Source organism: Strix aluco, chromosome 10 (assembly GCF_031877795.1).
Source record: "Strix aluco isolate bStrAlu1 chromosome 10, bStrAlu1.hap1, whole genome shotgun sequence".
NCBI lineage: Eukaryota > Metazoa > Chordata > Aves > Strigiformes > Strigidae > Strix > Strix aluco.
In genome coordinates this window covers 10,004,559-10,029,148 of record NC_133940.1, presented here as the reverse complement: position 1 = coordinate 10,029,148, position 24,590 = coordinate 10,004,559, and the positions used below count along the sequence as shown (strand labels likewise).

General features: G+C 45.8%; 2 protein-coding genes across 8 annotated transcripts; both read right to left on the bottom strand.

Moving 5' to 3' along the window:
- Positions 1–206: 206 nt before the first annotated feature.
- On the bottom strand, positions 207–3,351 carry SLC25A5 (solute carrier family 25 member 5). Of its 2 annotated transcripts, none has more exons than XM_074835196.1 (5): positions 3,178–3,351; positions 2,076–2,227; positions 1,466–1,952; positions 1,213–1,353; positions 207–603 (listed from the first exon to the last, which is right to left on the bottom strand). In XM_074835196.1, the coding sequence occupies exons 1-5, from the start codon at positions 3,200–3,202 to the stop codon at positions 446–448; spliced, it is 963 nt and encodes a 320-aa protein (XP_074691297.1). In that variant the 5' UTR covers positions 3,203–3,351; the 3' UTR covers positions 207–445. The 2 variants fall into 2 exon arrangements, with proteins under 2 accessions (XP_074691297.1, XP_074691298.1); XM_074835197.1 differs by having other exon boundaries at positions 3,167–3,185.
- Positions 3,066–24,532, bottom strand: SLC25A43 (solute carrier family 25 member 43). 6 transcript variants are annotated; one of them, XR_012624599.1, is made up of 6 exons: positions 24,195–24,528; positions 20,889–21,130; positions 19,719–19,891; positions 6,502–6,636; positions 5,124–5,403; positions 3,066–4,281 (listed from the first exon to the last, which is right to left on the bottom strand). XR_012624599.1 is itself a non-coding variant. In XM_074835195.1 (5 exons), exons 1-5 carry the CDS (start codon positions 24,464–24,466, stop codon positions 5,200–5,202), a joined length of 927 nt encoding a protein of 308 aa, XP_074691296.1. In that variant the 5' UTR covers positions 24,467–24,532; the 3' UTR covers positions 4,569–5,199. The 6 variants fall into 6 exon arrangements, 2 of the variants coding, with proteins under 2 accessions (XP_074691296.1, XP_074691294.1); XR_012624601.1 differs by having other exon boundaries at positions 3,066–3,233; XR_012624598.1 differs by having other exon boundaries at positions 4,874–5,403; positions 24,195–24,527.
- Positions 24,533–24,590: the final 58 nt, after the last annotated feature.

The following is a 24,590-nucleotide window of genomic DNA, read 5'->3' as shown; positions in this document are numbered from 1 at the left end:
CACTGGTCTCCACTGGGGAGGAAACACTACACAACCTCCTCAGCAGCCTGCACTGTGTTTACCTGATGGAGGCCACAGGTAGTTAGTAGGTAGCAAGGCATGCAGGATGGAGGTGGTTTGTCTTTCTCCTTCTCTACGATCACTACAGAGACCCTCACCCGCCTCATGCTGCAGCTGCTGGAAGAACAAACATGAGATGAGGAAAGTTGGTTTCAGATTTTTATTTTTTTGTACTCTCTTTCAGCAGGAGTGACTGAAATAGAAACCATGGTGAGTCCCGTCAAGGGGGAGTAACTTGGTAGACAGGGCAGGCAGTCGCCGCTGCCCCGTGCCAATCTGTATAAACATCAGCCGTCACTGCTTAGTAACTAGATGGTTTTCAAACAAGTCCATGAACGGTCATAGACTACATACAATAACATGCCAGTTCACAACAGGGAACAACTTATGTGTACTTCTTGATTTCATCATACAGGACTAAGACAAAAGCACCACCCATTCCTCGGAGTACATTCGACCATGCACCTTTGAAAAACGCCTTGGAGCCCTCGTCCCGGGCAATCTTCCGCCAGCAGTCAATAGTGCCAGTGTACATTATGTCAGCTGCGGGAGACAGACAGCATTAGGAATCGGATGCCCGGGAGCCCCGACATCCAGGTCACAAATGGCCTAATATATCTGTCAGCTTCATAACTTCAAGTGCATCCCATTTCTTGACTGACTTTCTCCAGCATTAGCACATGAGAGGACAAGATCACCCAGGAGATACGCTGCTGCTGCTGCATTACCCCTAGGAGACACTGGAAGGACCAGTTCGAGCAGAAGGCAGCTAATGTTTGCTTTGACACCAACACTTCCAGACCCAAAAGCTATTGCACAGTCACTCAGGCTGTGGCTGAAACCAGGGGTGTCTCTTCTTGGCCCAGAGACACTAGTTTGCAACATCCTTGGGCTGTTCTGCTGCTTCCTACCTACTGACAGTATCTGACTCATGCACACCACCTTACAGGAGTGCTGCAGAGACTGACCCGCCTGTGCCCCTCGCCTGACATCTGCTTCTGCAGCCCCTCTCGCACCGGCGCGGTTTGCAAGAGGTGAGGATATCTACAGGGCTTGGTGAAAGCCAAGCCACTCTGCCTTCACCTCAGCTCCACCACCAACTGTTGATTCAGGGATGCCCAATACTTCCTCCCCGAGGAGATAGAAACTTACTTCCTTTACGTCCAGACTGCATCATCATGCGACGACGAACCGTATCGAAAGGGTAGGAGGTCAAACCAGCGACAGCAGTGACGGTCTGAGCGATCATCCAGCTGACGACGATGTGGGTGTTCTTTGGGTCCGGAAGCATGCCTGCAGGAGAGAGGTTCTGATGAGAACGGTGAGCCACCAGCATCTGCCGAAACGTGCAACAGGCCTGCTGCAGCCCAGCATCTCCCTTTTAGTGCCATTTTGGTCAACCTACCCTTCGCGGTGTCGTAGATGCCAAAGTAGGCGGCTCTGTAGATGATGATGCCCTGGACAGAGACATTGAAGCCCTGGTACAGGCCCCTGAGGCCATCCGACCGGAAGATTTTGACCAGGCAGTCACCGAGCCCCCTGAACTCCCGGTCAGCCCCCGCTTTACCCACATCCGCTGCCAGGCGGGTTCGGGCAAAGTCGAGGGGGTAGACGAAGCACAGGGAGGTAGCGCCGGCGGCACCCCCGGACGCCAAGTTACCGGCGAAATACCGCCAGAACTGGGTTCGCTTGTCCACGCCGCCCAGGAAGATCTGCTTGTACTTGTCCTTGAAGGCGAAGTTGAGGGCCTGGGTGGGGAAGTACCGGATCACATTGGCCAGGTTGCCGCGCCAGAAGGAGAGGACGCCCTGCTCCCGGGGGATGCGCACCACGCAGTCGATGATGCCCTTGTACTGCTTGTCGGCGGCGATCTGCTTGCTGGCGTGCTGCACCTGTGGGGGCCGAGACGCCGCCGTCAGCGCCGCGACCCCCCGCCCCGCTGCCCACCCCTCCGCCCCGTCCTTCCCCGGGCCTTGCGGCGACCTTGGGGCGGCCCCCGGCCCCCCGGCGCTCACCTGCAGCAGCAGCTTGACCCTCTCGATGGGGGCGACGGCGGTCTTGGAGATGGCGGCCGCCACCCCGCCGGCGAGGAAATCCTTGGCGAAGGACACGGCCGCATCGGTCATGGCGGGAGGCGGCGGCGGGCGAGGCGAGGCGGGAAGCGGCGCTGCGGGGGGGAGGGGGCGCCTGAAATGGCCGCCTTATATAGGGGCGGCGGCGGACACGTGGGCGGGGGCGCGCCGCGCCGCCGCGTCCCGCTCGCCCATTGGCTGCGGGAGGGGGGCGTGCCCGCCGCAGGGGGCGTGGCCGCCGCGGCAGGCAGCGGGGGGCACATGGCAGCCGAGCATCCCCCGCGGGGGTCGCGCCGCCGCACCCCCGGGGTCCAGCCAGCACCCCCGGGACGGGGAGGGGGTGTACCCCGCCAGACCCCCACCGCGGGGCGGCAGCAGGGTGGGAGCCGCCAGACCCGGCCGCACTCCCCGCCCCGGGCAGCCCCCGCGGCGGTGGCGGGGCCGTCCGTGCCCGCGCCGCCCCCCCCCAGCCCCTCCGCGCCATCCGGGAGGCGATACGGAACGGGGCAGGCAGCAGGACTGCGGTCTGGGCAGGAAAGGGGCGGGCTCTGAGTCTGCTTACCTTCAGACAAGTCTGAAGCGCAGCTGAGACCCCCCCCTCCTCCCAGAGCTCCACGTCCCGTTCGGGATCCCCCCGTCAGTCACCGGGCTGAGCCCCGCTGTGACGGGGTGCTCGGACAGACAGACAGACAGACACCCCCCGGCCCCCACCTCTGCTGCAGGGCTGCACCCAAATGTCACTCGAGTGACGGCCTCAGAGTTGTCTCTGCGGCTTAGGCTTGCCGGTGACTGGTTCTTCGTGATGGTACACCATCTTACACGTCAGTGATCCACCACTGCACCACTTGGTTTCGGTGCTGTCTTAAATATTTTAGCGTTACCTTTTGGGGGATTTCTCATGCACACATGTGATTACGCAAAGTAGAGGCTTGGTTGATAAAAGGTCAGTTAGGTGATTTATAAGTCGTAGGAGTACATTACAATACAAAGGTCTTATTAGCATATGAGAAACAAGTTAGAGGTAACTGACTCACTTGACTCTTACCGGGTTTGAAGAGCTGATCAGACATTCATATGGACCCATCACTCAATCTTTAAAATCTATTTAGAAATACAACATTAGTAAAAAACATACAGGTATGCTTGGACAAGGTTAAGGGCACTCTAGAAACCCGTTCCTCCCCAACACGCTCACAAGTCACATCTCCTTATTCATACACCACCAGTAAGTCTCAGTATTATTGCCTGCAGTGTGCAGATGGGGAAACTGAGGCACGGAGAAACATGTTCACTAGGCAGGTTCATTAGAACCAAAAGCACTTACAGCCTCAGTGTGATGCACGAGCTGCCAGAGCCGCTCTGTACCATCTTAATCTTTGCTATCGATGCTTGCAGCAGAACTGAGCAAGCCCATTAAGATACTGTAAGACCTTTGCTGTAGGGTACATCAGTGTTGAGTTCTAAGAGCAAGGCAGGCCTTACAACTATCCCAAACCTTTCTGCAAATCTCTCCCCACAGTCACAGACTGCTCCTGCATCAATCTGCCATTGCCTCATCCCACTATGACCTGGCTTAACCAAGCAGTTTCTGAGATTTACTGACTTCCACCCAGCAGGGACATAAACGGTACAAAAACACACACAAAAAGCTGTGTAAACCAGCAGGCAAATCCTGTGCAGAGCCCAGGGGGCTGCAGCCAGGGCAGGAGCATGGCTGGTGTGCACAGGCCTGACCGAGCTGCTGTGATTCCCACGCTGCCACAGCCCGAGGCTGGTGGGACACGCCGCAGAGGCAGAGCCGCCTTCCCATGCGGACACGAGGTTTAAGGTTTCTATCAGAAGGCACTAGGATGGGGCTGTTCCATAGCTGTACTTCTTCAAAGGAACTGGAGCAATGCCACAGGTCCTCAGGTATAATACCAAGATGACCTTTTATAGTCCAAAAGCTCCCTAGACTGGTCAGAGGCCTATCAATTGCATTGGCACTGGCAATAACCTAGTGGTCTTGCAGAGAGGTTCCAGTCTACAGAAACTGTCGGTGGCTCTTGGATCGCAGCTGTTAAAGACGAAAACTCACAGGCTGTGTGCACAGTGCTATCCTCCTGGCAAGCTCGGAGCAGCACTGTATGCCTGGGTCTGTGCACAGGAACTAAAAAATAGTTAAATATAAAAATTAGAGCTTTAAGAATACCGAAACAACAAGGCTCGTGGCTCTGAAAGACCTAACACATTTAAGAACGGCATTTTTCAGGAAATTATTTCAGTCAGAGAACTTCAGGAAAACTATTCTTCAAAGCCTGAAATAATTCACGCACATGGAGTAATGACATAGGAGAAAGGGGGGGAAGATTTTCTAGTACACACTTAAGTTTGTAAGATTGTCATTCCAGTGTATTCCAGTTCATTTTGCACATTACAGTTCTCTCTTAGCAAAAGCACGGTTTCAGCAGCATATTTTAATCTTTACACCAAATATTCATACAAAATTATTATTCTCAAGTAAGTCTCAAACACTGAAGAGTGGATTCTGGAGTGTGACTGAACTGAGACTAATTCTGCATACAGAGAATGCCATGTCCATAAAGCATCACTAAAAAAAAAGACCTTTCAGTAGAAATTCTTGCATGTTGTATGTATTCTACTCTGTTTATAACTTTTGGCTGATGCAGTATCTCAGATTACTTTAAAAAAATCCGTTTGAATGTTCTTAATATTTCTGAAGATACCATTTATAGTCTCACCTCAGTTCTCTTGCCTTTCTGCAAGTGGTTTTATCTCAAAATGGCTATTCAGTATCGAAAAGCACCTAGAATAATGTAATTTCAAGTTCCAACAGTATAGTGATTTCAAATTAGTTGCATCTCTCCTCTTCAGTATATGCTTGCTATTCATATTGTTTATATCCATTCAGCAAATGAGATACAAGATTTATTCATTCCTGGCACTGGTGTCTCAGAAGTAAAACCATGCAATCTGCCGAGATGCTGGTACCTGTAGTTCAGCAAGTCTTTCTTGCAAAGTTCCTTAAGAAAGGTAGCATGTATATCTTGTAACGGACACTCTGATGTCAGTTTTCAAGAGCTGATTTCCTTCGCTCAAAATTTTCCCTTCGGAGCAGCTTTAATTCTCTCAGTTCTTGTGGCTGTAAACTCTGGTCCACGCCAGGAGTTAGCTTGTAATTTAAAGGAGATTCAATATAACCATTTCTGTACAGACAGACCCGCTTGCAGAATTCAAAGGTGCTAAACATAACGCCAAAGTATGGGACAATCTGAGAAAATAAATTTTAAAAAAGCAACATAAGATACAAAAAGCAGTATTAGACTCACCAGTATCATCCTTAGCTTAGATGTTTTAAAAAAGGAAACTTCTAGGACTTCAAATCTGATCTGATCTGCTAATATAGCTGTGCTCATTTATATAAAATCAGAGTCTCACCTCAAACTAGGCTGGCACCTGCAGCATGCTAAAAGTAGGAGTTTATTATTGGTACATAACTAATTATAACAATATTGTGATGAACAAAGTCTGTGCTAGCCCATAGATTATCACAACCTGTCACCTAAGAAAATCCTAAGCAACCTCAGCAAATCCCGGGAGGAAATGTGGGATTTATTCTACATACAGCAGAGGGACTAAACAGTTTTTTTCTTTTGCCCCATGCAGAATCAGCAGCTCAGGTGCCATGTGGCTTTACACCAGCCAAGGTAGGGGCCAGGCACAGGCAGGCCATCACAATCAATCATGTTGTCACTCAATTACCACTCATTAGCTGACCTGTAGTACTCCATGTAGGTAATCCTCACCACAGCACTACAAAATGTATTTCTGTAAACTAAATTACCTTCTGTTTACGCTACTGTGATGTCGTTCATGCTTTCAACTCAGCAAGGGCTGTAGTAACGGATATGCATGCATTAAATAGCCAGTCGAAAGTACTACTTTTGACTTCTGGGGAAGTGGCTTACACAAGCGCAATTTTCTTTACAGCTTGGTACAACATGTCAAATTACTGGAGCTCAGTTGAGACATAGAACTTGTTCAGCTGTCGTAAGTGGATCACTTGCAATCTCCCATCCATACCCTACCTTATGTGTTAGCAGAACTCCCTTCTCTCAGGACATTCAAATGAACTTGAAAGCACTGACATCTAGAAGCCAAGCTTACATTAGGGAAAATACGACCAAACCAAGCTCCAAAGCTGGTTTATAACCTGCCTGAGGTTATAGTTGTTCTGTCACAGACTCTGTCATCTATAAGCTGCTAATAAGTACGGAGGCATGTCATAAGCTTTATAACCCAAACTGCCCCAAAGCGCGTCTTGATTACTTCAGGGTAGTCTTTGATTGGGATGAAAGCAAAACCTCACCTTGAGCAGACTGGGTGTGAGTCCACTCCAAAGTCCAAGCACACCTTTGTTCTTCACAGTTTGCCGGAAACAGTCAGCCATGCCGGTAAAATGGACATCAACTGCTCCATAGTGGGGAAGCCAAGGACTCTGGGCCTGTTCAAGAGACACCCAGGGGGATTTACAACAAGCAAAGGAAAACCAAAGTAATCAAAGATAATTACTTTCTCCATTCTGGTACATAAGCAACACTTAATGACAGGTTTCAGGAGACTGATCTGGATTCTTCCATCAACCCAAAACAATCACCTATTTTGCCTTGAAATACAGACTAAAAAGGGAGGGAATTGACTCTCTGATGGGTATAAAAGAGAGCAGTAATTTCACACAGCACTTTCTTTTCTGCCATGTCACTACTAGAAATAAATCCCACCCTTGTGAAGACAAACCATCCAAACCAGTTCTGCATAAGGCATCAGCCCCATGTCTGATGGCCACTCGGGTCTGGGGAGAGGTTGGGGTTAGGCAGCGGAGGAGGTGCTAGCTCGGGGCTAGCCCCAGATGCCACGCTGCCTTCCTGTAACACCAACCAAAACAGAAGAGTGCGCTGGCTGCTGAGACTGCCACCACACTGCAGTGAGAAGGGCAAACTGTACTGCGGGTTGAGTAGCATCAGCACAGCAGAAAGGGAAGACCGGAGGTTTCAGCTCAGGCTGTACAAGCCCACCAAGGGCTCTGAGTGAGCAGTTGGTGCCTGTGCTCCTGTATCTTCACTGCATGGTCAGTTGATTCAAACTGCTTAAAGTTAGCTTGGGACCATCCTGCTGGACTGCAGCTACACTTCCAACTGCAGTACAGACAGTGTCTGTTCACATGAAAGAAATGTAGTGGGTCATTTTTAACAGCAAAATCCTTCCTTCATTAATCTCCTATCATGTTAGCACAGACAGGATAACCTGACCTTGAATAATCCCATCTTCATCCATCTGTGCACATGCAGCCACGGGTTTGTTTTGCATTGGCAAATCAGTGTTTCACTCAAACACATGGCAAGTGCCACTTCTCAGTCAGGAGTGTGTGGGAACCCCAGGACACAGGCTGATGACTTATGCGTGCAAGCTGATCGCCACAGGGCAGAAGTTTCATAAAAATGGGACTTGTATAGTTAACTGATTGGTGAATATGGATATCATTATCCCCTCATTGATCTCAAACACCATGTGGTGTAGCACTTTTTCCCTCCTTGGCCAGACTAACTTACAGCTTCTCAAAGCTGCTAAGCCTATGACAAGCCTCTCATAAATTGACAAGTGGTGATGACATTTTTCTAGATGCCTCAGCTATAACATTTCAAATACTTGGCAACTTAAGATGCTGGGAATGGAAACAGATCAAAACTCATGCTCCAGGTATATAAGAGAAGTTGCTAATCAAATAGTTTTAATGCTGTTACATGCCCTTGCATTACTGGCAAGTCTACTGCTAAAATTTAGAAGCTAACAGAAAACCCCTAATCACACCACACACTAACTGCATAGTCTTCTTTTAAAAAAAAAAAAAATCACAGATGATTTTTTTTCCACTTTTTTTGTGCATGATTGAAATGCATACTTCTGATGGCAGGTAACAGGTAAAACCATACAGTTTCCTTTTGACAGGGCTTTGGGAGGTGATTCTGGGAAAGCACTTCACTGAGAAAGAAGGCAACAGGCTTCCACCACATCCTGATTTGTTATCTTCTGGATCACCTTTATCATGTCCTGGCTCTTTTACTCCAGACAAGAGTAGGGCCGAGGATTTAATCCATGGTCTTTTACACTTTAAGGAGGAGAGAACAGAGGCATTTGCTTCTCTCTGAACTTTCTCAACAGTGTACCTGATTTCTAAGAAAGGGCTCACACTTGTGGGGGAGAAAGTATTTCAACTGTTCTATTTCTTGTCCCCTTTGTGTCTACATTGGACTTGCTAACTCCATGGGGCTATAGCTGTTTCCATAATTCTTAACTGCAGTGCAAGCTTCCACAGCCTCCCTGTTCTAGGACTCAAGAAGCAGACACTATGGGATTTAGCTGCTGTGATTTTACAGTATTCCCAGCCCTGCCTTTGCAGGTAGTTCAAGGGTCATGCACACGTTCACTTATGCTCATTTGCTACAAGGAAGCCCACTTGGCTCTGTTAGTTAAGGGGTATAAGAGTTTCAAAAGCAATAGCTAAATCCAACAGTGAGAAAGAGAAAAATAACTTTCCAAGTCTTAATCCACACTACTTGAGAAACTCCCACACAAAGACTCTCATGACTGTACTGCGGAAGATGCTGAGTGCTGCAACTGAGACTTCAGGGACCAGTTCCACTAAGAATGGTGATATTAGCACCAGGGATGCTTAGAAGAGCACTCAAATGATGCAAGTAAACTTAAACAGAGTGAAATCCTTGTCTCTAAATTGGAGAGGCATGGATTTGATGGATGGACCACTCAGTGGATAAGGAATTGGCTGGATGGTCGCACTCAGAGTTGCGGTCAACAGCTCGATGTCCAAGTGGAGAGCAGTGACAAGTGGCGTCCTCAGGGGTCGGTGTTGGGACCGGTGCTGTTTAACATCTTTGTCAGTGACATGGGCAGTGGGATTGAGGCACCCTCAGCAAGTTCACCAACAACACCGAGCTGTGTGGTGCGGTCACACGCTGGAGGGAAGGGATGTGCCATCCAGAGGGACCTGGACAGGTGGGACCGTGTGAACCTCATGGAGTTCAACAAAGCCAAGTGCAAGGTCCTGCACATGGGTTGGGGCAAGCCCAAGCACAAATCCAGGCTGGGCGAGGAGTGGATTGAGAGCAGCCCTGCGGAGAAGGACTTGGGGGTATTGGTGGATGGAAAACTGACTGTGAGCCAGCAATGTGTGGTCACAGCCCAGAAAGCCAACTGTGTCCTGGGCTGCATCAAGACAAGTGTGGCCAGCAGGTCGAGAGAGGGGATTCTCCCCCTCCACTCTGCTCTCATGAACCCCCACCTGCAGTTCTGTGCCCAGCTCTGGGGCCCCCAACATCAGAAGGACATGGACCTGCTCGAGTGGGTCCAGAGGAGGCCACGAAGATGATCGGGGGGCTGGAGCACCTCCCCTGTGAGGACAGGCTGAGAGAGTTGGGGGTGTTCGGCCTGGAAAAGAGAAGGCTCTGACGAGACCCTATAGTGGCCTTCCTGTACTTACAGAGGGCTACAGGAAAGCTGGGGAGGGACTCTTGATCAGGGGGTGTAGGGATAGGATGAGGGGTAATGGCTTTAAACTGAAAGAGGGTAGATTTAGATTAGATATAAGGAAGAAATTCTTCCCTGTGAGGGTGGTGAGGCACTGGCACAGGTTGCCCAGAGAAGCTGTGGCTGCCCCCTCCCTGGAAGGGTTCAAGGCCAGGTTGGACGGGGCTTTGAGCAACCTGGTCTAGTGGAAGGTGTCCCTGCCCATGGCAGGGGGGTTGGAACTGGATGATCTTTAAGGTCCCTTCCAACCCAAAGCATTTATGATTATGAAAAATGCAACAGGAGAGCTGGATTCAAAACCCCGTTCTGCTTTCTGGACTGTCAATGACTTTCTACAAGCTTTTTTGGTAAAGAGAATTACAGGCAGCCAAGCAGTGAAGAGGGACAGGTTTCTAAAACACTTGAGGAAAGCAGGAATGCTGTTAACATGCAATTCCCTTCCTTTTTAAGTCCCTTGGCATGACCTGCCAGAACTAACTGCATGAGTTTGACTTAATGCCCTTCGTTACTGTATACATTGCAAAAGCACTTATCAAACGGTTTTGATTACAGTACTCCTGCCTACACCACCAAGACAGGCAACAAGTGCACTGCAGGTTCCAGTAAGGTTCTGCATGCAGTAAACACATCCAGAAGACAGTTAAAAAGGAACAGGTAAGTCAAACCCTCAGATTTCTAATTTGGCCGCAGACACTGACCTCTTAAGAGATTTACTGAAAGGTTATTTATAGTAACATTCACCACGGTTACAGCCGTTTTCAAGATTTCAGTCTGCAGGGTGAAGTATGCTTTGCCAGTCTTCCTGTGTTACAGAAGCAGTATGTTTCTAGGACCCTACACACAGTATTTAAATAACAATTGTCCACAGAATCTCAGAATCACCTACTGCAAAAGAAAATCTAAAAAATGTATCAGTGTGTAGTTAAAACTTCAGTGGTTTAGAACACAGCTAAACAAAGTTAAAATGTATTAATAAAAGAAAAAATTAGAAAGGCATTTCATTTGGCACTGTTTTTAATGAAAAAAACAGCTGTGGGTTTTGGGTAGTTCTGCATCATCTAAACATGTCTACAACACTGCAATCCTCACAAGCACCCTATGGCACCAAAGCCAGAAAATGGAAGTAACAAAATAGATCAAACTAGCTTCTCTACCTTTTTTGCAGAAACCTACATACGAATCAAACAGCTAATCTCATACCAACGAGATCAGGTTTATGACAGAGATGTTTCACACCATGCATCTCAAAGCAGATTGAATTCCTTCCTTTTGACACCCCTTGACACTATGGGCTGCAGCATGGAAACCTGTTTGTTATGAACATTTTTAAAGACTTCCTTCCCCCCCAGTTATGGGTGTCTCATACTGCAGAAGGCTGGAGATAACAGTACAGCTCACTGCGCTGATAACAGAGTGCCAAGTTGTTAGTCATAGCAGTAGCGGGGCTAAATTGCTAATCTTTTTACCTTTGATGGACAATGGGTTCTCTAAATGATTAGAGCACATCACATGCAGAACTGGCTCCATCTGCTCTCTCACAAACATGGTCTTTTTAGTATCCAGAGGCCACCAAGTCTACTAAGTCACTGTGATACATCCCCAAAGTTAGCACTCTGTTCTATCTTGACAATCTAAACCCAAGAGAGACATGTATTTAAAAAAACCACCAAACAACTACCTGCACTCACATTTTTTAATATAAACAAAATATTTAAATAAGGGTGAAGTGTCATGACAAAACTCAGGTTTACTGTTATTGTTACCTGAAGACTCTCAGACACCATCTCTCCCATTGTTTGCATCATGAGTTGACTGTCACAACAACACAGTCCCATTTTGGGAATTAATCTCACAGACCCTTATAAAGATTTCCCCTTCAATGACCTCCCCCAGCCCCTCTCCTCCTCTCTTCCTTTCAGGATTGAAGGATGGATGTTGTTCACCACAGCTGCAGTAGGAACCATGCCCATCAAAAGATCAATCACTTGAATCTTCTTATTTTTACTTTGGCTCACAGTAGCCACACAGACCAAGCTGGGATCACCAGGTCAGGAAATGGCAAACGCGGTGGTTAGGCCACTTGAGCCTGAGCCCAGAGCTGTGCAGGTGAAAAATTTCCACTTGCATTTTAGGACATTTTGGTTTGCAACTACCTGAATTTACATGTATCAGAGACTATTTGGAAATACTTCCCTCTCAGTTCATGCACTTTTCTCCCCCCTTCCCTGTTCTTAAGGTTTGTTGGTACAAAGATTTGTTATTTATTTTTTTGACTATGCAGTACTGTTAGCACAGAGTATGCAAGCTCAACTAACTGAATAGCTGCCATAGGTGGTATGCTACTCTGATGGTAAATATAGTAAAATTGCTTATTTATATCATTTCAACAGGTTCAGGTGTCCTACACTTCTGATCAATTAAAAAAAAAAAGTACACGAAGGCACTTTACAACACAGCTCAAGAGTTCACACTCTTAATCTGGAAGCTAAAATAAGAAGTCTTTGCAGCCTGGGTTAATAAGGACACATGCAACAGGCAAGTGTAACTGTAGTTCAAAGGAAACTGAAGGACAAAGATTGCAGTTTTCATTCAAGCTAATGCCACTACAGTCAACAGAAATTTCACTCAAGCGAAGGCTGAATGCTTGAAAGAGCATTTCATTCTACTCAAGCAAGAAAGAATTAAAATGTAAATAAGTATTAATATTGGGGGGAAAAGCATGCATTCTCTTGGGCTAATCAATCCTTTCTCCTGGAGGACAGCCTTACTTGGTACTCATTGTCTTTTCTGCATCAATGGTTTGGTAATGCTGACTTACCCCTGGCTGAAGTCCACCACAGGTATTCAGGCGTGTAAGAAGGTAAATGGTGACAACTATCAGGAGGCAGCTGGTTGCAGAGCAGCACAGGAGAGCAGCTGACCTCCAGCTTCCTGCACTTGAGGAACATGTTGTCCTTTCTGCTGTAACCTGAACTGGGGCCAAATCATCTCGCCTTTCTGAGAGCAACAGCACCAAACCAGCAAAACAATTTACCGCTTGCTCGAAAGTGTGACTCTTAGCTTTAAATACATTATCGCCAGTCCTGTCGTACCCTGAGGCTTCACGGTTTGTTGCAGAATCCCTCCTCTGCTACTGAACCTAAGCCTTCCCTGCTTTTAACACCTGCAGTATGAAGAAAGCTTTGATATAGAATGTAGAGGTCTTCTTCCTCAAGGCAGCGCAAGCCCCTAGCAGGAGCACCTCTGCATAGTTTCTGAATGCCTTGTGAAGGTTCAGCTCAATCCTTACAAATGGGTGCACCGTTTTCATGCACATTATCCCTAGTTAATTTATTGGTGCAAACACTTAGGCAGTCCAGCTTGGTCCCAACACTTCACACAGTGAATAGGAATGCTAGTTCCAGCATCTCCTGCTGTCTGTGTAGGAACTGAGGAGAAAATTAACATTTCACAGGATTGGGGCTTTACAGAGAACATATTTCCATTGGCCTTATGTTGATGAGGTAAGGAATTACACCAAATCAAAATAAAGCAGATATAAAAGAAGAGAGTGTCCATAAAGTTTAAGCTCCCGTTTATGGAGCATTTTGCATAATTAATCACCTTACATGTCACAGGCACATCATTCTAAACACAGACAAATGGATACAAGGCTCTCCTGTATAACTGATGCAAAAGTACTCATGTTAGGGGTAACAGTGGTAGCTGTCACTCTGGAGATATTACTGTCTCCCTGCTGAAAATTATGGCTGCAATAGTTGTGTGTGCACATCAGCGTACCCTAACCCGTGTGAGGCTGCGTCAGCTGGGTGAGCTTACCAAGTTTAAAAAGGTGGGCTGAGTTAACCTGTCTGGTTTGCTCCAAAGCAGATTAAAGAGCTCTCACTCATACCACACTGATCACAGAGCTGTGGAGGCTGTAAGAGGCCAGTGGCCATGCTCAGCTGGCACTACCAAATCTAGGACTGGGAGCATGGCAGCTGCTTCAGTATCTGGAAAAATAATTCCGAGAATTGCATTCTGCCCTCCCTCAGACCTCCTGCATTTCAAATGGGTACAGTGTGTTTTCCTGCTTTTCTTCGGCAGACTGCTGTGCTGCAGTGCTAAGCTACTGCTGTAATCCCCCCCAGAGCGAGTATTACATGCTTAGCACACCACAGCTCCTTGGTTAAAGGCCACCAGACGTAGCACGAGCTGTCACAAGGCAGAACTGACTGTTAGATCAGACCAGTCCTGCTTCCAATTCTTGATTTACGATTTTTCCCTCTTATCCATTTTTTCCACTGGCACTGTTCAGTGTTTCAACTTCACAGGCAGTCAGTCTTCGTGATTCTCTCCTGTAGAAGTCTGGGGATCTAAGAGAAATGCTTCTGAGGTTTGCTCAGATGCACAAAGGCTGATCTAGGCTGTTAGAGAAGGCAAAGCCCATGTTACGCTCGGTAGCTTTTTCCAAGCATTGTCTCAACCATTTACCGGACCAAGTACTTCCCAAAGCAGCAGGGCACTATTCTGCAACAGCCTCAGAGAAAGTGGTACAAAATATCTTCATAGCACCATCAATGAAACAATAAAAAAATGCTGGTAGCTCAAAGCAGTTAGACATAGGGGAAAAGGGCAGGAAGGAAGGGATTTTACCAACACCAGAATCTGACATCTATTACCTATTTGCTAATAATCAGAGGAGTCAGGCTGGTCCCAAGTTCAAGTACCACCCAGGCCATGGGGTCCTGGCTGATGCCTGAACCCCAGAAGCAAGGAAAAAGGGAGCATGAGATCACAGGAAGAAGTAAGAACTCACACTGCAGCCTTCCCCTCAGGTGAAATACTTTGGGAGTTTTCTCCCTATCCGTGCACTTGTTTTCACAAAACTTGAAGGAAGTTCTATCTCTGAAACCTCCATTCCTCTGTCAAGTTTAGTTGAAGTCGGACAGCAGGATCAAAACTTATTGGGGGCAAGGACAGACAGCTAGCAACTATATAAGCCTTACCTCCACAGAAAATCAGACTAGAAGTAGTAATATTGCTCCTTATTTGTTTCCACACTATGAAATTTACCACTTTGCGTGGCCAAATGGCTTCATCCCTGAAAATTTTCAAGGCTCAGGCTCCCATGCCGTTCGCTATTAAAGGGTCTCCCTGCACAAAGTCTGAGAGCACGTATGCTTTTGAGATGTCGTGTGAACCACATGACCCAAAAAAGGATTTCTTATTTTTAAACCAGGTCATGACTCCAATAACTTTCATATTCCCAGCTGACAAGAACACAGATCTTGCAAACAGCAGGAACACCACAGCTTGAGAGCTTTCAGAGGCTGCCATACCAGCACCAGTGACCATCTCCAATGACAGAGCGCTCTTTCCAAGTTACTCATGTTTAAGCAGCACAGGAGCACTGTCTCCTCATTTCAGCAGGGAGAAAGGGCTTTTCTAATGGACATTTACTAATCTTATTTTTCAAAGCTTTGTGTACAAACACTGGGTTCTTGCTAGACTGACTTTTACCATGCAGGGAACATAAGTTAGGGGACTGTTTTTAAATAAATACTTAAATAACAGTACTACTTTTAAAGAGAGACTTCAGTACCTCCTTTAACTGACTTCAGACTAGAAAATGGCCCACAGGGCACAAAATTGCATTTATCATAAACAGGTTACCTCACAAAGGGAATGACTGCTTAGTTTTCTCCAGGTTACTAAGAACTCATAGCATTTACATAATTTACAACAGATTTCACACTTGCTGAGCATCTTGTGTTCCAAAGAACCAAAAAAATCCCAACAAAAAAAAACCCCAAAACACCTTGCAGACCTACAGGCAGCTGAGGCCTAACTGATTCACTTTTGTCACTGAAAAGAGGCCACTTCTTGGGTGATGCATGACAACAGCCTACACTAACCAAGAACAGTGAGCCTGTTTGTTTATGGCAGTGGAGGGAATTCAAAGCCTGGATTTTAAAACAGAAAGATCATTACTGAACAATGCTTTCCCTGGAAAGATGTCTTCACAATTTGAGGATGCTGTGCAGTCAACACCAAAACTATGCTGAATCCTGCAGTATACTAGAAGTATGCTTATTCTGTGTAACTGTGTTAAAGTATCTGTGAAACGTCAGGGTCACCTTTGTGCATTTTGCGTAACAAAACTACCAAAGTCACAAGCCAATTTGAAACGAAGGCTGAGAAGCGCCAGCCAGGGGTATCTGAGCCTACCTCTGAGGGTCATGTGCACAGAGGGAAGTGCCAAACTTGGGTATTAGGTTTGCGCTGACCATTTGCATGTTTGTTGATCTTCAGTTCTACACATAGTCTGGGATCAGTGCCATTCTAATAATAATCTTCTGTATAGCATATAACAGCTCTAAATTCATCTTCCCTTACTGAAATGCCAGAGCTCAGTCCAATATGCACTTATGAAGGTCATCATAAGCAAAAAGATGATGTGCCAAAGTGGAAACATATTACCAGTGCTTCCCTTAGACCCAGACACATTCATAGGCCGGTATTTCCCTGCTTAAGGCAGCAAAAAAAAAAAAAAAAAGGAAAAAGAAGAAAAGTGTTCTTGTATGCAAGTCTGCAAGGTAAAAGTGCAGTACTTGAATATTGCTTAGATACTGGATTTAATAAAGGACATGATATTGTGAGGTAAGGAAGGAAAGCCAAGAATAACAGTCAGAAGGATATAAAGATCAGTAAGTTTTTGTTCAGAAACTGATGTAGCATAAGAGTGAGTCAGGAAAGCATATAGAACATCCCTTTGAAAAACCCTCTCCTTCACTAATCCCCTTTTACAGATGCACAACAAAAGCCATATTTCCATGCTGAAACATGCATACAGTACCTCTTAATTCTCTAACATGCCAATCAGGAGCAAAGTGAAAAAAGGAAGACAAAGGAATAAAATTAGGATAAGCACAACATAGAGGACTCACATATTCAGTAAGACTCATTCACATTAATTAACATTTCTTTTAAGAAAAACATTGAAGTATATTTAGCAAACACAGCATTTTTGGAAAAAAAAAAAAAAGTAAGCATGATAAAGATAATTCTAATAGCAGAGGGGGAAGAAGCCATGGTTACAGAGCAAATCTGACATCATAAATCATCACCAAAACAGAGGAAGAATTGTTCACTGACAGTCAGCTCCTACTCCCACAGATGTCAGCGACAAGCTGCTGACGTCAGATGTGTAGGATTCAAATATGTAAAATGAGAAAAGATGAAACAAAATTATTACAACTGAGATTAAAAACAGCACCTTATCCTTCCTCCCATAGCAGAGTTCATCTTCTAGTATGTGCAAACAATTCAAGAGTTGTCTAGATGAGGGGATGGACAGCGTTAACTCCTCCAAGACTCCCTAGAATGTCAGGTAAAGACCTGAACTGGATGTTCTGGTCTCAGGCTTGTGCTCCATCCCAGAATCAGAGAAGACAGCCTTGTGTCCTGGTTCCTCAGCTTCTGAAGCTCCTGAGACTGCCTTACAACTCCCTGGTTCCCCATCACCAACAGGTTCACTAGAAAAGTCTTCTTTGGCAATATACTACCTCTATCTGTCAGATCAGTGGGACAGAAGGGAACCTGATACCGACCTCCACAATGTGCTGGGTTCCTCTTCGTATATGAAACCAGCATTCATTGCTTCAAAACAAAGCCAGCATTTCCCTACATGCACAGCAGAGCACTCACACCAAGCCTGGGGTTAGCTGAAGGCTTTGGTACAGCCCTCTTTCTATCAGCTAGACAGGTGAATCACTGCACAGAGGCTGATCAGCCTATGATGTCTCAGAAAAACTGTGATCAGAAGCATCTGCTCCCCTGTTTTCTACAGAACACTGAAATGTCTTGAAGCTCTTTTTTCCCCTGCTTTATTCTCCCCCTTTCTAGGTCTAGGCATGATACCTTTTCTGGTGCTGTTCTAGACACTTCTCTCTTCTGACCACCATGCTGCAAATTGAACAGGCCAGCAAGTAAGCGCAAAGCAGAGCTGATCCCTGAAAAGTTGGCCCATACCCTGGTGCTAACTGTGAAAACCTCCTGGATGACCTTACATCAATTCCAGTGAGCTCTTAGTATCAGCTTGGGTGTGATTTTCAACAGGTCTCTTTTCTGGACAAGCCTCTGTGATTTATATCATTTCCAGTACCAAACAAATTATGGGCTTTCACACCTAGGCAGCTAGTTCTTCTGAAACACCTTTGCCTTCTCCCATGCCTTTAGAATAAATCACTGCACAGGAGGTGTTTCTCTAACCTTGGAAAATCACTATTCAGTTGCTGCAATGTATCTATGAGGAAAAAAAACCCTCTGTTGTTGAGTCTTTTTTCCGTCCAAAGTATTTTTAGCATATCCACTTCCTACATATTTAGGCAATAAATCCAGTTCCCTTCTTATTTCTAGAAGTGCCAATCAGATGTTTTAAGGATCCCTTTGGTGAAAGAGTACAGCCTAGCGGCAGGAAAATGAAAGATGGGCCTGTTCCGTTTCTCTACTTGCCTGTCAAGACAAAGTTTGACACAGAACTAACATCACTCCAGTTACAACTGAAAGTTACTTTTGAACTGGTTATGAAAACTGAATGTTCAAGTAACTGATGTATCAACAGAAAATATTAAAAGGGGAACAGCACAGTAAATGCCTTTCTTTTCTTTATTCTTTAGGGCAACACTATTGCTGTGAGCCTAAGGATATAAAGAAAAAGAGGACTCGTAAGGAATAATTGCTTTTCTTAGACCCACTGACACAGCTGCAAAAAATTATCAAGAGTCCATGCTCAGAATTTATTTCTCACCTGAGACATTTTATGAGATACCTCATGAAAGGGCTCAGCTTAAAGCTTGACTTCGGGACACATCAGCTACATGAGCTGGTCTAATAAAAGACATCACTTCTCCTGCTGAGGTCCTCTGTTATAAGATGGAGAGAGGGCAACAAAGGCTTCTGTGCTACTGGATATGAGCCCTGTCTGAAAAAGAGAACCTGGGGAGCTGGAGAGGGGAATTCACAGTTTCACTGACGTTTTCATCATCACCACAAGTCACTAGCTTGTGACTTACCACCCAGGCTACCGCTTGATGAAGGGGAAGGCCACACTAAATGACTGCTTTTTTATAAGATAACAAAAGCTTCCCACAAATCTGCAGTCCCATGAACTAGGCTGAAAGAACAAACTCATATGCCCCAGCCGGAGAGCTACCAGATGATGACAGCTATTCACTGTCACTCTACTGATGAAGTTCTAATGAAAAGTCAACATTATCAAATGAATTATGTCAGTGAGATGGCACCTGTGTGGTAGCAATTATTTTGTGGCTTTTTGGCTTTTTTTTTTTTTTTAGATCATTATTACTAAACTTTCAGGAGAAAGGATCAGCAAGATAATATAAAATGATATAGTAACTTGATATAGTAACTCTCATGTTGCTGATGTTCCAGGAAAGCAGCAGCACTAGCAACTGGGAAGTCACTTGTTAGCCAGAGGAATGAGAAATAAGAACAAGGATAGTTCTGACCCTTCAGACTTAATACCTGCTGTGCAAGTTTCTTGTGGTTGCCAGTACATAGGTCAGGCATAAATGGCAGACATGCAGACTCTGAAAATGAAATGGATCTCATTCGTCCTGCCTAACACCAAGGGGACTGAATGTCTGTATTTGACTGAAAGTCTGCCAATTCTGAACTGTGAGAGTCTGATGAAATTGCCATGAAAAAGAAAAGAAAGCAAGCTAGACACAGAGTCTGACAGTATACATACATCCCATGATGGTACTTCCTTAAAAGTGTAACCACACACTCGTAACAATATTTTCAGACTTCAAAAAAACCCTCAAAAAACCCAAACCAAGACAAAAATCAGCTAACCTAAACCAAAGTCTCTGTAGCCTACTGGTAAGAGAAATAAAGTGGCACTCATGATCATCTGGTTAGTCTTGTCCCAAGCTCCTGCAACAAGCACAAAGTACTTGTAACATGAATGCTCTGTACCTGCATCTTCCTCTTGACAGTCTCAAAGGGGAAAGAAAGCGTCTGTGCCACACCAGCTGCTACACAGCCATTTATGAAGTTCTGAAGAGGAGTGAAATGAACTATGGGTTCTCGCCAGATTTTGTCCAGATTGATGTAAACAAAGAATGAGCCCGCAGAAAATGGGACAGCACCTAGAAAGCAAACCAGACAGGTTTATATCAACAGACTCTATACTAAGAAAACAGAGCTGCTCATCACATAACCTAAAAAGATGGGATGAGCCGCTGCCAGTTTACACCTCACATTGCTCAAACCCGACCAATATTTTGAAGAACTTTACCTTTTAGTCACTGGTTTACCACCAAGAACCCATAATGTAGCATCTAGATGTGCTGATAGGGGCATATATTTACATATTAAAATGTGCACGTTGCCAGAATTAACTGCTCTAGTCTCATGAGAGGTCAGCTCTTTCTCCAGGTTATCTCTTTTGTGACAAGCTCTTACTCCAGTCCAACCCAAATGTAGCAGTTGCACAGGTAAACAGAGCCACCTCTTCAGCCAAGCCGATGAGGGATACTCCTGTTCTCTTTTACTTGCTTCATGGTCTCATCAATTTTATAGTGGGATTATACATTATTATCATTATAATGCATTTTTTATAATGCCATATTGTGAAAAAGTGTACTCAAAGTTAAATGGCATTTTTAAAAGCTATGGAGAGTAAATAAATAATTAAAAAGTCATTTAATGTAAAGAGAGAATATCACTAATCTTCACTTTTCACATCAGTTACACATTACTGCTCATGCTTGTTTCACTGACCAGCTAGGGAGACACTCTCACACCTAAATAGGAATTAGCAACACTGTGTGCATATATAATTTTTATTTATTTTAAGAGTTAAATAGTGGAAATCTTGCATCTGAGCACAACTAGATCTATAAAAGAAGGAAAAGAGTATTTTGTTGAACACTTAACCATACATAAAATGCTATGCACTTGTTCATAATTAGAAGCAATAAAGCTACAGCAGAGATAATCAGTACTGTCGTGCCTTGTAAATCTATATATCTTCTACAGAATAACATTACTATTTGGTTTTGAAATCAAGTGAGCAAATGAATGCACTACGTAGCTGCAATGAACACTGTGCAATGAACTGATTTCTCCCCATTACTATTTTACCTAATATAGCTGGTGAAACGCCTCGGTAGAGTGCAAGGAGTCCTTCTTGATGATAAATTTTGTAAAAAGCATGAAGAATTCCTTCATAAGATGGTTCCAGCCGGTTCTGCACGATAAGACGTGTTTTAATTACGTCAGTGGGGTAAGTCACGATGGTTGCAACCATGCCAGCCAGACTTCCTGCCATGATGGCTCTCCAGTGGGAAATATGACCCAACTCATCCGTGAAAAGGATAACAAGTCTAGAGTAAACACATAAAAGAGGTACTATTAATGACAGTATGAACAAAACACATGAAAAATTAAGGCAGATTATTCTTGATGTGATTTTTCTTCTGCCCACAAGCCCCTTCAGCAGCAGGAATTGAAACTTTAACATGCATTTCATCCAAGACCTTACTATATATAACATCAGACAAGCATCAGAACCTCTGTGAAACAGAACATGTGAATAGGCAAACACAAGCAGAGTCCAAACAACATGTCTAAGAGCCCAAAGCAATTTTGGGTAAATCCACGCTGCACAGAAGTGCAGAAATGCAAGTTATAGTTAACAACTATGTCAGGGACTGGAATATATAACTCTGCAAATGCAATTTGCTTTGATTTTAGTGTTACTGAGTTAAAATACTTCCAGTACCTGAAAGAGCTTTTTTAGAGGCAGCTTTCATAGCTCTACCTGCACCACAGTTCCCAGCACAGACTAAGCTCGCATAGCTTGAGTTGTGATACTGTGCTGGAGGTCCAGAGCACCAATTCAACAATGAAAAAATCTTCAGTGATACAGAGACTAATTGTTCAAATGATTTACTTGTTTGCTTTGCAAGAGACTTTTAAAGTAATTTTTGACTACAGAATCCTCATTTATATTTCCATCTACAGGATGAAAATTACCATGACTCAAAACATGTCTGCAAGAAATTCTCTGATCATCACTCATCAGTTAGAGATATTGGTCCCATCCCCCAGCCAAAATTAACATGTAAGAAGAAATACATAGATAACATCATCACAGGCCTTCTGAGAACAACTGAACCTTCCTCTGTTATGTATGTTGGGACAGAAAGATCCACAGGGATACCTCGCTAGAGAAGACTTATGTTCAGGCACTATTATGCTCAGGAGGTTAAGTCTAAATCTGAAATTTTGAAACCGAAGCACATAGTTTTCAAGGCTAACCTACAACTCATGCATCTGTGATGCACAGAAGGACTGTGTACGCAGGGCACTCCTACATCAAGGCGAGGCGTCATGGAGGCAGCAAGAAGCAAGTCAAAAGACTTGAGAGGAGAATCTTATCTGGAGGTAAACATTCTATTTTGGAAGAATTAACTAAACTGCCTAAACAGCAGATTTATATTTAATCTACACAGTGTTACCATGTCCAGAAGAAAATAATTTGCAAAAATTTACAAGTCATTGCTTGCTCAGTTGATGTTTTTTCACATGAGCATGCACCTTCTACTGCATGACAGATCCCTGCATCTACTTGCCTCCTGCCCTGGAGAGAGCCCAGAGCAGAAAGACTAGCTCAGCAGAAGCAAAAGGGCATAAACTTTTTTCCTGTGTGTCTTGTACAGTCCCTAAAGCAACACAGCCTGATTTTCCTGTGTGTGCACAAATGCGTGGGGAGGGCGTCTCTAGGCGCTACCCAGATAACATTTGAAACTGCCATGGAGAGTCTGTGCACAGTCATCGCAGACGGAGTGCAAAGTCAGCTCAACCCCCCCTTCCCCAGCCAGCTCCCCCTGCACTGCTGTTCCTGGGGCTGCTGCCTGTGCTCAGCCCTGCTCCTTCTGCAACTGGCATTACTCTTAAGTTACCCTGTAATATTTATCTTTTTGTGTTTCTTGCCTTTATAGACACCATTCTCCCACTAAAAAATCCATTAAAAAAATCCCCAAATAAGGTATCGAGAAATATGTTTTATTTATTTTCTTTTATTTAATACATTTTAAGAAATTTATTTAATAAATTTAGCTTTATTTAATTTCCTGGTAGCCTACCTCCACCTGTAATTCCCTGTGCAAACTAGAGACAAACTATAGCCTTGCAAAGGGAATACACTGTTTCAAGCTGAACAAAGAATGAAGTTAGTTATTTTGCTCAAAATCAACTGGGTTATACTGGTGCAACACACTGACTCTTCTGGGAACTTTAAATTACATTTAAATCACTGTTTCTGCCTTCCCACTGCCATTATCCCTCCCCTTGTTGGACCACGGTGTGCATTACAAGCAGAAGGACACAACAAAGCTGCCCAGTTCTAGGGTGCTTCATCTATCATGTCCTGAAAGGTGCAGGCGGAGCTGGGAGGATGACTCTTGCTCAGTCAGATGAAGGACAAACTGCAGCAGGCTGCACAGCGTCAGCCCGGGCGAGAGCCGCAGCGGGCCGGATTGGCCAGGGCGGGCTGAGCCCACGTTTCTCCCCACCCAGCGCAGCCCACGAACTGGAATAACCCATCGCCCAGCTGGGCGGAAATGTCAAGTGTGTACCATGCACCCAGCTGACCTTAATTAGAGAAAAAAAAAAAAAAAAAAAAGGAAGAAAGAAACCCAGCCTTTGAAGTGGCAAAACATGCTGGGACAGGCAAATAGTCAGGCACTCCTTTCAAAGGCTAAAAGATACTAAAAGGCAACAAAAGGGAATTGTAGGAAACCGTGCAGGTCAGCAGAGCTCAGCCAGCACTGCTCCGTGTTGATCCTGCTGCAGTCCTTCCAGTGCTTCCCTTAGTTTAATGTCCATTATCGAAAACACGATCTTAAAACAAAGTCACATATCAACTTCAAAACTGATCAAATTTGCGTAACTGCTGCATAACAAAGATTTGTATCATGAGTTTGTTATCGATACAGACAATATAAATATTTGAGAGCATATAAATGAATAAAATAAACGGGTTGCGAAGAACAGACGTCACAGCCACATTTGTAGGCAGCACTGCAACTTCATTTCTAAAGGAATCTGGCTGAGCAGAGGAGATTTAACAGACTATCAACGCTCCGCCATTTGAAGAACATCAGTGACTTTACAAGCAGTTGCTGGCGTAGCACCAGGCCCTGTGCGCTGAATGAACTAAATAAATGAAGTTATTAGCCGGGGTGCATGGCCCTGGGGAGAGGGGACACACACCCGCTAGCCATCGGCTGAGACAGAGACATGAAAGCGCCCCCACGGCCTGAGCTCTCCACCTCCACCCCCTCCTCTCCTGTGACGGGCACCAACGGCCGGAGCCGGGGCGCAGCCCTCCCGCGGAGCCCCGGCCGGCCGGGCCGGGGGTGGGGGCCGGGGCCGGTCGCTTACCGGCGGGAGGCGGCGAGCTGCAGGGCGCTGTAGGGGAAGAGGCGCAGGCAGGCGGTGAGGTTCCCCTTCCAGAGGGCCCGCACGCCCTCGGCGCGGCAGAGGCTGTGCCCGGCGCCGCGCAGCCCCCGCCGGCAGTGCCAGGTGCCCACCTGCGCCAGCACCGTCAGCAGCTCCAGCGGCGCCGTCAGGCTGAGGCTCAGCGCGCCCGCCAGCCCGGCGCAGCCCAGCCGCTGCAGGGCGGTCACCCGGCCGTCCCGCCGCCAGGTGGCCATGGCCCGGCCCGACCCGGCGGAGGGAACGGAGCGGAACGGCCCGGCCCGGCCCGGCCCGGCTCGGCTCGGCTCGGCTGGGCCCGGCCCGGCCCGGCGGGGCGCGGCCAGCGCGGGGGGCGGTGCC